The 13,239-nt window shown below is 34.5% G+C and overlaps 1 protein-coding gene across 2 annotated transcripts in view; it reads left to right on the top strand.

Moving 5' to 3' along the window:
* Window positions 1–12,347, top strand: part of cnk (connector enhancer of ksr) — a 77,958-nt gene extending 65,611 nt beyond the window's left edge. For both annotated transcript variants that reach the window (XM_089233246.1, XM_089233245.1), the window contains exons 20-21: window positions 4,978–5,144; window positions 12,133–12,347. In XM_089233246.1, the coding sequence (XP_089089372.1) occupies window positions 4,978–5,144; window positions 12,133–12,252 (287 nt within the window). In that variant the 3' untranslated portion in view covers window positions 12,253–12,347. The remainder of the gene's footprint in view (window positions 1–4,977; window positions 5,145–12,132) is intronic.
* Window positions 12,348–13,239: the final 892 nt, after the last annotated feature.

The raw sequence follows: 13,239 nt of genomic DNA, 5'->3' as shown, positions 1-13,239 counted from the left end.
AATAGTTCACAATAATGAAAGATAAAAATCAAAACACAACTCAGATGGTACTTATTGTATTCCATATAACCCAACACACCATCTTTGAAAAATAGCACCCCATCTCTTAGCTATGTCCTCACTGGTGCGTCTTCTTTTAACAGCTTTCGACTTTCAATCTCGTTAACTTTTTTTTACCGTTGAACTTTATCGCATTCCTCAAGTGGCATGTTTTTTTTGTCTACACCTATGGCAAAACGTTTCAAATCAGATGCTTATGCGACTGTCATAGCAGATACAATTTCCACATTTTAATGCAAAAAAATGTGAGGGAAAACTGTGCAATAAAAGATGGAAAATATAGATGAAATCATTCAAAATTGCTGAACTTTGGATTAAATTAAAAATTAAATCAAGTCGTTTGTTAATTTTACCTGGATATAATAGAGTCAAAGAAATTACGAAAACTGTATTTTTCTATTTTGCACTCACTTGTTAAGTCGTAATCTCATACATATTTAAATAATTTTTTTCATTCAAAATTATAGTCAGCATAGTATTATTTTTCTCATCTTTATTGAAACACCAGGACATGGAATTCGTGGTAGTAGAAGTGAAGAACTTGGAATGTTGAAATTAAATTATTTTTCCATAATAACAAAAAATAGCAGAGTATGGTGACCCATGATATATATATATATATATATTCTCCCAAGATTATTAAAAATTAGAATTTTTTTTCAATAACTTGATCCTCACGTGTTCCAAAGGGATCCGCATGATTTGTCCAGGGAATTTGTTAGTGTTAGTAGATGTCCATGCTTGAACCGGGATTCAAACCCAGACCTGTCGGAGATGAGCTGCCTAACCCCTGGACTGCCAGGTGGCTATTTTTGTAAAAAAATCAAAATATCGAAAGAAAATTCTTTTATATGTGTTTTAATCAATTTTTAAACTTAAAATACCATACTTTCAATAGTTAGTAACACAAAATTTCTCTGGAAGAGATTTCTTGTGCGCCCTCTCGTAAACTTGATGTGCCCCTTTAATGGTTGGTCCTGCATACACCTCTGGTGGCAGCTATAATAATTTTCATGGAAATAAAACCTATATACATAAAATTATACAGTTTTTGAGAAAATAGTGAAGATTATTAGCACTCTGAAGGGCTTAGCCTGTTCCTCATAAATTCATCAATTGTCTGAACGTCCCTGCGTACAACCCAGGTTCTGATCCAGAAAATTGGTGCAAAAGATACAAACTTAGAGACAAATAATTCAAAAGAGATTTTAAATTTTAATAAGTAATTTATTAACAATTTTAACAGAGGTTATGTAAATTACAATCAAACAATTAACAATAGAAGAATTCAAAGAAACAATGCAAGAGGGCCTGGGTTCGAGTCCCGGCGGAGACAAGATGACTTTTCTTTCCGAGTTCACTTCAGCACAATATCCAGAGAATAAAATGTTTCTTCGATATCTTGGGCTGAAAAAAAAAGCCATCTATCTCAATAAAAGAATTCTCAAATAATGATACCGGTCCACATGCAAGTCTGAAAAAATATCACAGTCCGAAAAGGTGGTGGAAGGTAGATGGCGATACTCAAACTACACAGTCTGTGACATCATTGACCTTGAAAGGAGCTGGCAAGGTCACAATCCGATGACAAAGCTCAGTGTGGCAAAACAGGAAACCAGTAGGCCTGACAGTAAGAGCTGGGACGGCGATCAACACCAAGCAAGATAGTGGATGACTACTTCACCAAACACCAACTCTGGCCATATCGCTATATTGCAATTTACTGCCATTAGTGAGATGGGTTGGAAGTGAAGGTGCTGTCTATCGGTGGTCGCCTCGAGTTGGTTTGGGAAAATATCTTATCTATATCCTCCCTTGGGTTCGAACCCGGGACCCTGACAACAACCTTCACGATGGTAGACGAGCATCTTACCACCATACCACTCGGGCACAGATAGTGGATGACTAGAACCAAAAGCTGGGACTACAATCAGCATCAAACAAAGTAGCAGATGACTAGTACCATATCATGATCATGAGAAGACGTGACGTTTCGGAACCAGCCAGTGACATGCCTAGCCCATTTCTATTTATTATTTTAGCAGCATACTGCCAGACAGATAGACAGGCGACTCACCACGAGCCGATAAAGAAAGTACACTAGTGGTGGTAGACAAATGTGACCATGACCGTCAGGTCTCCAGGTATTTATCCTGAAAAAGGAAGTGTAGCACAATCGAACTCCTGGACCAGACCATCTCAGCAAAAGTATATTAAAACTAATTTACATAATAAAGCAATGACATTGAATTTTGTAAAAACTTTACAATATGAAAGTGACAACAACAACAACAATTAAAATGGTGATGTGATTAAGATCACACACTTCACAATCTTATGGATAGTGAGATTATAACTGGTAGTAAAGTAACCATGCCACAGTATTAAAAAAAAGTAAGAGGACAATATATGACAATTTCTATTATAAAAATATACAAATGCAAATATGTAACATGTTCAATAAATTAAGAGATAGAGGTGGGTTTGGCAAATTCTGCAGGGGTTCCCAACTATTGTTACACGTCATCTGGGTGCAGGGAAACATGAATTTTTAGCCCCCCTCCATTTTATACAATTCTTCGAGGCAAGCCTTTTCTAGCTGCTAGCACTGTCTGTACCTATCATCAAAAAGAGAACACCCTTACGACAAGTTTGGCATACAAATTATTGAAATCAGAATGATTTTAATTGTTAAATGCAATTTGTACAAAGTGTTAAAATTGGGACGTTGATCAAGGGCTCATAAGCACAAAATCGGACACGAGAATCAAGCACTCTGTGTGCTTCAGGAAGCACCAAGGTGCTCACGTGCAACAGATTGAATATGCCTGCTATAGAGTATAATTGTGTAACAATTTTACATAATTATTGTCAAAATAAATTCCATATTTGGCAATATTCTATGAAAAGGGAGAAAAAGATTGCAATATAAATAAAATAAGACAGCCCATTTTTTTCGGCCCTAAATTTTTAAGAGCAAAGGACACGTCCTCTGTTTTCCCATGCAAGAAACAGGCACTGGTGAAGGGTTCCTGCATCCGGCGTGGGTGATCCTGCAGCAGTTGACTAAGTATTCTTAACTATTCTTCTAGTCATAAAAAATATGCTTCAAGGTATTTATTTAACTTTTAATTTTGTAATTATAACTACCTTCAATTTAAATTTCCATCAATAATACCTCATAAAGCTTTATGTAATCTGAAGTTTTCAAAACTGTCAAAATTTGTTTGAGTCCAGAACACTTTATTATTGAGTCAAAAAGAGGAAAAATATATATATATACAAAATTTTGACAATGTATTTCTCAGACAATTGGGTATTGTTGTGATCAATAGATTTTGTGGTGATAACAGACCAGATGGGGTTAGGAGTTGTTGGAGAAAAGTTCCAAGGTTTTGTTTAGAAGAAAAAAATTACTATTATATTAGAAGCAATTAGATGTGAGCCTATGCCATTCCTTCTGTTTTCTTACATGCGTCATATATACATAGAATACATAAAAAATTCTCATTTGTATGGTATAAAATTTCCACCTTGTACCTGAGATTGTCATTAAAAGTAAAATAAAGGCAGCATAATAAAATGCAATTTTTGTGATGTATATTGTACTTAGTTTCAAATTCTTGGGAACTCTTCCAATAATTAATAAACACTTTTCAAGATTTGTGTCTGTAAATTTCTGGAAGTTTCAAAACAAATTTCCTGCTATAACAATGAAAACCAAATGACACTGACTGTAGAGCATCATGGGGCATTTTGAAGTATATATATATAGTTTATCACTAAGTTTATCATTTAGGGGCCATACCCAAAGGTGGAGTAAACCCAGTATTCCATATTACTCTACTATTCTTTAATCCCAGCACTTTCTATACCACTGCGTCTTATAGCCAGATTTTTTTTTCTGGGAGATTGGAATAGAAGTAAATATTTTTAAAATTAATTTGTAAACATAATTTTAAGATGTGTTTTGCAAAATTGACATTTTTTAGACAAACAAACCTTCCATTCCTTAAGATTTCACTAATAATGGATGGAATTTTTACGTGCTGATTGTATGCCACTGTGGACTATAACATTTTCCTCAAAGTATGAATTCACCTCTGCAGGTTATTTGCAGGAAAATATGGTATATGTATGTTTATTTTCAAAGTTTCTCTTACTGACTGCATTATCTTACATCCATATTTATATATATAAACTAACATCATTTTAAAATATGATTTCTCTTCAATTCAAATCATACTGTCTCTCATGGTGCAAAATCTTGGAATGCTGTCTGTTTGGGTTATCATTCAGTAAAACATGGAAAAATTGACAAAACATTGAATCTTTATTAATCCTTAGATGCACAAACTAAGTCATTTTTGTCCAAGGAGATACCTTTTAAGCATGGAGGGGAAAAAACAGTGCATCTAAGAGTTAAAGAAACAGTTTAGCAAAACATTTTGTACACATGTGTTTTTAAACTTCTTCCCAAGAAAATCAAGGTAATCTGTCCAGGAAAATTGTTTGAGTCAGTTAAAGACATCTGTGTCTGAACTGGGAATCAAACCCAGATGTGTGCATAAATGTTAGCACACTAACCACTTGACTGTCAGGTTCTCCCCCCCCCCCTAATTTTTGGAAACCATTGCATATGAATGAAAAAGTAGTTTTTCATATCAATTATATTTTTTTAATTAAATAAGATCTTAATATATGGCACATCTATCAAGCTACTTTTCAAATTACTAAAAGATTTGAATGAAAGAATTGTGAATTTCACTTATTGAAACTGTTCTAGATGCAAATAGGGAAAAAGTGTAGGTAAGATAAAAAAAAAACCTAAGGAATATCCATATAATTTGTACATTTCTTGTCTTATATACATAAGTTTTCTAATTAAATTTCAAATTGCCTTTTCTCCTTGTGTAGAAGAAGATGAAATGGTGCGTGTGCTTGATTCTCTGAGGCGAGCAAGTTTAACAGTTGATGGTGTTGATTTGCGAGAGAGGCGATGTCGACCTTTTGCTATGAATACTAGTAATAAACGTTTCAGTCAATTAGTTTTAGAACTTCGAGCTTTGCAAAGAACATTGAAAGTAAGAAATGATTAATTAAGTTTATTTCACTTACCTGAATTTGACAAAATTACATTATTTCTTTATATCAGTTTTTTTTAAACTTTGAATTACTTATAAAATATGAGCAATTCAGTATCAATGTAAAATGTCATAATTTAATGACTTGAAATTTTGATGCATTATTTAAAAAAAATTTTTACATGTTCAGAGTAAGCATATGACATGCACATTTTTTAAAACAATATATTAGAGAGCTTTTGACACTTACACTGATATGATGCATATAGGCCTATTATTTTTTGTTCTGAAAAGCATTATATTAAAAGAAATCAAAAATAATAGATAAGCTATGTAAATGCACATACACGGTACATAGTACAGTTCCTATACACTTTTTAACTTTTGAACTAATGGTTTTAGAGACATTTCCAATTAGTTAAGGTTCAAATGCTTCTAAATGTGTCATTAATTTTTCAAGGGGCTGTATAGATATCAAAGTAGAGTAGGACCTATAAAATCCAGACTCCTTGGAACTTGAGTGATTCTGGATTAAGGAATCTTCCAAATTATAGATCCACTTTTGTTTACTTCCCAAGTCTATATTTAAAGCAATAATATTTCTCTTCGAGCACTTTGATTCATATTTTCCTTCTAAAAAATTAATAAAGCAATATATATGCATACAGTAACAAATAATTTAATTAAAACTATAATTTCTAATTTACATACCATTACTTGTTAGGCATAGAAAAAAACCCTTATTCTTTAAATATCTTTTGTAGTCATTGCTCGGATCCGAAAAAAACAAAACAAAACAAAAAAACTGAAAATATGTTTAGTTTGTAAAAATTGTAAATAGATTTTTTTTAAATTTCGTTTTTTCTGCACAATATTTATACTGGTGCTTCGCATTCTAGCTTTTCAAAAGATCTACTTTCTCATGAAAACATAAAGCATCAGGTTTCCGTTTGCAGCTTGTACCTGTCACATCCCTTGACATTTTTGGCATGTTCAGAAGTTAACTTGGAAATTCACTCAGAAAAAAAATAAATAAAGTGCTGGACAAGTTCTAAAACACTAAGGTTAATTGTACAGTGTGGATAAATGAAATAAAGAAAATTATTTTGATCAAAGCTGACTTTCTGACTAATCACATTCATTAGAACACACAGTTGCCATCATTATTTCCCAGAGGCCCAAAAATTGAAGTAGACATTAACAATCAGTGGTGCCAAAAGAAATAAAATGGCTGATGTATTAGCAAAGGTAGAAACAGAATTGTGGTAAAGAAAAACATCAAAAGTCCTCGGTTGAAAAAAAATGGCTGAAGTGTCCAGATTATTTATCCATCCGGATTTGGGAGATCCAAAAACTATACAAAGTTTAACTTTTATAGTCTCCTTATCCTGAAACTTCCAATTAAAATTTTTTGACCTGCTAATAACGAGTCCAACAAAAAAAACTTTCATGTTTCTAAGTGAATATTGGCTGAATATTGTCTGAATGTTAGCTAAGGTATTTGGTTTTGAATATTATGATTTTCATTGCTAGGCATACTATGTTGGCACCAAACAAAATTGCTACATTATAGAAATACATTTTGGAACTGTTGGCAGGATTATTAATCATTTCTGGCCTTATAATGAATATTGTTCCCTGTATATCTTTTGCTAAATGTGTATACTTTTTATTGGTCTTGATGATTTTGTGGTTGTTCCAAAAAATAATAAAGTAAAATTGAGTGACCAGCTATTTAAAGAACAACGTTTAATGTAAATCTAGTTTTTTTAATGTCTAAACGTGTTTTGAACTGCAAAATGAATATAGAGCAAAGTCCTTGTGCACGTCCTCATCATCAACAGATTAGCTATGGGGCATAATTTAGAGTGGTCTCCATGATTCATCAGATCTCACCCACCTGAACTTTCTTTGAGGATGTCTGTTTGAGATATCCTCAAAGAAAGGACAGGTTTTATCAGACTGAAGTGACAACTGTGCAGGATATGAAAAGTTGTATTATTGATGCCAGTACCCATGTTACACTGCAAATACTTGGTGATGTACAAAGAGAAGTGTCCTGTATACAAATGTGCATTGTGGCGGACTTTTGTCGCATTGAGCACACACATTAAAATTTTATTATCATTTCTTGTAATTTAAGTTCTTTTTTCGGCTGATCTTGCAGCACTTAGTTATTCACTATACCTTTACACCTCATTTATAGTTGTATCTATTTAAAATCAACTGTTATGTGCATGCATAAAAACTTTGCTTTTAATCTTTATTTTTATTTTGCAGTTTAAAACATTTTTAGACATTAAACAGACTGGATATACATTTAATGTAGTTGTCTAATATTTGGTCTCTTGATGTAATTTTTTTTTTATTGTCAAATAATAGGAGTGGTGATGGGAATCATAATATTTAAAATTAAATACTTCAGCTAATATTCCACTTAGAAACATAAAACTTTTTTTTGTTGGACTCATTATTAACAAAGCAAAAAATTTTTAATTGGAAGTTTCAGGATAAAGGAACCCAGGGCTCCCACTCATCCTACTTTTCCTAAAAATGCCCTACTTTTCTCCTACTTTCTCAGTTTTTCCCTACTTTTCCACCAAATCTATATCTTATAGGATACTGAAATAGTGCTATGAAAAAAAGCACAATTTTTTTTAAATAAAAAAATTGTTTTTTAAGGATTTTTTTTTTTATTATGTTACGAATTATGTTTTACGAGGGTCTAAGGGGGTACCCTCTCCCATTCTACTTTTAGTCCTGCTTTTTCCCTTTTTTGAGTGGGAGCCTTGGGATCATACAAAAGTCAAATTTTGTATTTTAATACCCATACAGAAAAAATAAATGACATATTTGAAACTGACATATTGTCATTTGAAAATTTTTCTAATTGAAAATATGTTTCTAAAACCATTGGTTAAAAAGTTAAATGTGTGTTTAAGAGCTTCATTGTGTACTGGGTATAATGCAGTAGAACCTTGCTTCAATGATACTCAATATAATGATAAATCCCTCTAAAACTATATTTTTTTTCTTATCTTGTGTGGAATTAATTTTCATTTAATATTGACCCTTCAACTGCACTAATAGTCACATAGAAATATAAAATTTCTGTGTGCGCAAGAAAAGAAAATCTATTCCTTTTTCCTGCATTGCGAATCATTTCAAATCAATTTAACAAACTATTATGCCCATCATGTATTTATGATGAGAGCAGTAAAGGGTTAAACTTCTCTCAATAGAACAATATCCTTTACTAAGATAAACCCCTCTATAACAATACATTTTGAAACCAAAAAAAAAAAATTTTTTTATATCTTGTTCAAAATTTTGTCTTAACTACAGGGTGTCCATAATTAAAAGTAGCCTACATGCAAAACCAGTCATCAGAAAAGTGTGAAATTTTGTGGAGGACTTCATGAAGTGTGATGGGAATTTGTTTCGGGGGGAAAAAAATAGTTGTACATGTCGCCATCAAAGGGCATTTCATTTTGAATACCTGTAGTAAATTTATGTGATGCCACACAGCAGCTGTTATAGAACCTAGAAACGTTCAAAAAGATCTTGTTCTCAATGTGTTTGCTGCTCACAATATGATAAGCTTACAAGATCGCGCTTTCTTCAAATCGTTTTACCAAAACATCAATTCCGCAGTAACTGCTTTACGGAAATATCAGACTTGAAAGAGGATTTGAAAAGGTCCAATGAATGTTAAAAACCTTTGGAGTATGATAACAAAATTTGAAACCACAGGATCGTTGGCTGTTCGTCCTGGAAGAGGAAGAAAACCCGTCTCTCTATAGATGCAGTACAGGAGGTTTCACTTCAGGTGAGGTTTCACAGAGGACAGAGCTTCAAATTCTCATGGTACGCACTAGTATCAGGCATGTAGCACAGGTGTTGAATAGGTCACATTCAACTGCCCATAAGATCATGCAGAATATCTCTGATATTACACTGCTGGCCACCGTAAATGCAACACCCTGAAGGAAGCATGCAAATAATATGAAATTTACAACATGCATTAGCGGAGGTGAGATATGCAAATGATTAGAATTTCAGCGCAGACGCACATCACGCGCGCCTGTGACGCCACTTCAAAGCGCTATTTAAGGCTTGCAGATTTCGAAGATTTGAAGTACGGCAATTGTGTTTTTCTTGTGGTTTTTTCAAAAAAACGATCAATTATGCCTCGTAGAAAACAGCGATCATCTTTTGATCAAGTATCCGAGTTCGACAGAGGAAGGATAGTGGCCTACCGAGATTGTGGATTATCTTTCAGGGAAATCGGTAGTCATGTTGGACGAAACCAAACAACTGTAATGCGGATATGTGATCGTTGGATGCAGGAGGGTACGACGGACCGACGTGTTCGATCGAATCCACCTCAGTGCACCACTTCACGTGATGACAGGCGTATTGTGCGTATAGCAGTGACGGATTGCTCAGCCACATCACGAACCATAGCACAGCACATTCAGTCTGTACCGCATCATCCAGTGTCATCCAACCATTCGACGCCGTTTACAGCAGAGTGGTCTGTCCGCAAGACGTCCATTGCTTCGTCTACCCTTGACGCAGAACCACAGACGTCTCCGCTGCCAATCGTGCGATGAAAGAAGGATGTGGACGGCACAATGGAATGAAATTGTCTTTACTGACGAGTCACGCTTCTGTCTGCAACACCACGATGGTCGGATTCGAGTCTGGAGACACCGTGGAGAGAAGATGCTGAACAGCTGCGTTATACACCGCCACACTGGTCCTGCACCGGGTATTATGGTATGGGATGGTATTGGATATCACTCTCACACTCCTCTAGTACGCATTGCCGGTACTTTAAAAAGCCAGCGCTACATCTCCGAGGTGTTGGAGCCAGTTGTCCTTCCTTACCTTCAGGGCTTGCCCACAGCCATATTTCAACAGGATAATGCGCGACCACACGTGGCACGCATTGTCCAAAGGTTCTTCGTCAATCGCCAGATTGAATTGCTTCCCTGGCCAGCTCGCTCTCCGGATCTTTCGCCGATAGAAAACATGTGGTCCATGGTTGCTCAACGATTGACCCAGATTACATTCGCAGCTGCCACACCAGATCAACTTTGGCAACGCGTGGAAGCTGCTTGGTTTGCTGTACCCCAAGAACACATCCAAAGTCTCTTTGAATCAATGCCGAGGCGTGTGGCAGCGGTGATCTCCAACAATGGCGGCTACTCTGGCTACTGATTTTGGCAGGAACCACACTTCACAGAAGTCTATAAATTTAATGATTTGATGCTTGGTCAACATATTATCTACAAAATAAATATTGTTGCGATATCTCTTGTCTTTCTTGGTGTTGCAATTTGGGTGGCCAGCAGTGTATATATACAAACTTTCAATTGTGGGCTTGGTTGCTTCCACATGATTATGATGCTCGACTCAGGTTCTCACTGCAGTTTCTACCTCGCATTAAGGTAGATTCAGAATGGCTTTGGAATATCCTCTGGACAGACAAAGTGCATTTTCATTCGGATGGTGCAGTCAATACTCACAACTGCCAAATTTGGGAACCAGAAAATCCGCAATCTTAGAGGTTCCATTGCATTCCCCAAAAGTGATGGTATGGTGTGGATTTACTGCATCATTTATTCTCAGTCCCTACTTCTACGAGGAGTTACGTTCTACAGGTCCAGTGACATGTTTGATCACTGGGAAGTGATATGCATTGCTGTTACAGAACAAAATTGTTCGGGCTCTACAAGCACGTCACTGCCTTGCAGACACAATCTTTATGCAAGACGGAGCTTCTCCACACATTGCAGTGTGTGTTAAGAAAATGTTCTTAAAACACATTTTACAGAAGAACGTGCCATCAGCGGTCACTTCCCTAATCTATGGCCTCCCCGAAACTTAATCCATGTGATTTTTGGCTTTGGAAGCATTTGAAACATCTGGTAAGTCAGACAACAATCCAAGAACTTACCTGACCTTAAAAACAGCATTTCACGCCATGTGCTGAACATTTCCCTGCACACACTTTGGTCAGTTGTGGAACATGCCATCTTGCGGTTTCACATGATATCTGAAAATGATGGCCATCATGTGGAACATGTTTTGCTGCAGTAACAATTGTAAAAGTACTTAACAATTGTTAAAATTATAAACGTTTGCCTTTGTGTCATTTCTTAATAAAACGTCCTCTGGTGGCGACATGTGCAACTAATTTTTTCCCCCCGAAACAAATTTCCATCACTTCATGAAGTCCTCCACAAAATTTCAGAATTTTCTGATGACTGGTTTCGCCTGTAGGCTACTTTAAAATAGGGTCTTTTAATTATGGACGTCCTGTATATATTTTTTAACTTGTCACCTGTTTTTGTTCTTTTGAGGGCATTTAACAACCACTATTTTGTCCCACCTGATCCCAAAATGTGTAAATGAAGTTGTTAATAGTGTTACTTTCTATGTTAATATACTACGTCTGTGTTTCCATCAATAACTCTTTGCGATGAATATATTCTTATAAGTACATCTTCTGATGGTACTAACAATGCCACTTCAGAGATATCTACAACAGCATAAATTTGGGGGTATATTATTATAATGGCACCTTTTTTGATATAACGATAATTCCTCTACAATGATATATTTTCTTGGTATGTAGAAGATCAAGATTTCACTGTACAACTATATACACTATATATGCAAAACGTAAATCTATATTGGTCCCATGCCCCCCAACTCTATGTCATTTGCCATAATTTCTATAATACTTATTGAGATATTGGCCCCCGATATTTTTCTATTATTCTACACCTATGTATATGTGTGACACTTACCCTTAGAAATGCATGTCCAAATCACAACATCAGAATGTGTGTGACTCCTGCCAGGCTTACTCTATTTGTTTACATGCTCAAATATATATCATACTTGGAGACACTTTATCTCAGAATTTTTTAAATTTTTGTTCTAGGATCAATTTTTCCCCTTTTATTTCTTTTAGGATAAAGAAGGTGAATTAGATGCTATAAGTGAATTATGCAGTCAGACCGATGTCAGCCATGAAGTTCTGACTGAATGGATTGATTCACATCCAGATATGTTTTTAGAAAGTAAAATGTAATTGGTTAAATGCAGAGTCTATGCATGCATAAGGAGTATAATTTTTATTTTTAAAAAACAAATCAAATGTATTTTAAATGAAGTGCCTACTGAAGAATTAATTCTATTCGTTTTTATAGTTTTTTATGAGTAATGATTTATATTTTGACTGGTGGTGATTTACCCCTTGTGTTGTTTCTATTCTACATCAATATTTATCTAAAATACGCTGTATATACTGTGTGCATTTTTTATCATGATCAAAGGAATATAGAGCTTTTTTGAAAAAGTTTGTATGTAAAAATATTCTTGTATTACCTATTTTTATGGTTCTTGTTTAACAGTGATTTTTGCTATGACAGTATAGATATCTATTTTTTAATTCATAACTTTCTTCCCAAATTTATGCACATTGAAGAAAAATACTTCCAAATTTTGAAAGTGAACTTTTTTGCAGATGTCTTGAATTTTGTCACAAACAAAGCAATCTTGTATAATTTTGTTTTTTAGAAACCAAAAGGCCTGAATATATGTTAGCTCTGACTTTCAGAAAGGCCTGAAAATTCAATGCAATATTGATGGTTTACTATGAAGTTAGAGTTCTGTTTTTAATGTTGTTCTATAAAGATTTTCTTATGTGTCACACACTTAGGAGTGAATTAGAAATCTCTACAAATAGAATCCTTTGAAAAAGTTTGATTTTTTAAGGGCAAGCCATGCGTATGCATAATACATGGGTCAGGTGACTTGGAACACTTGTATAAGCATGTGTCTAAGCATGTGTATCATTATTAACTAACATCACATTCATTAACTTACTAAAAGCAATGAACTAATTATTACAGATACCATAGTCAGCAAGATTTGTTAAGTCCCATTATAGTAGTGTTATAATTACATAGTAAGTATTATTTTTGTAGAGCTGTTCTATATTATGAGAACAAGTGAATCCATGCATTTTTATATCCATTTCTTTTTTTTTGAATGAAAACTTAGTTTGTAATTGGTG

Source organism: Pholcus phalangioides, unplaced genomic scaffold (genome assembly GCF_987345545.1).
Source record: "Pholcus phalangioides strain wild (caught in Gottingen) unplaced genomic scaffold, Ppha-v1.0 ptg000007l_1, whole genome shotgun sequence".
NCBI lineage: Eukaryota > Metazoa > Arthropoda > Arachnida > Araneae > Pholcidae > Pholcus > Pholcus phalangioides.
Note: the sequence above shows the minus strand (reverse complement) of the source record. Positions and strands in the feature narration are given on the sequence as shown.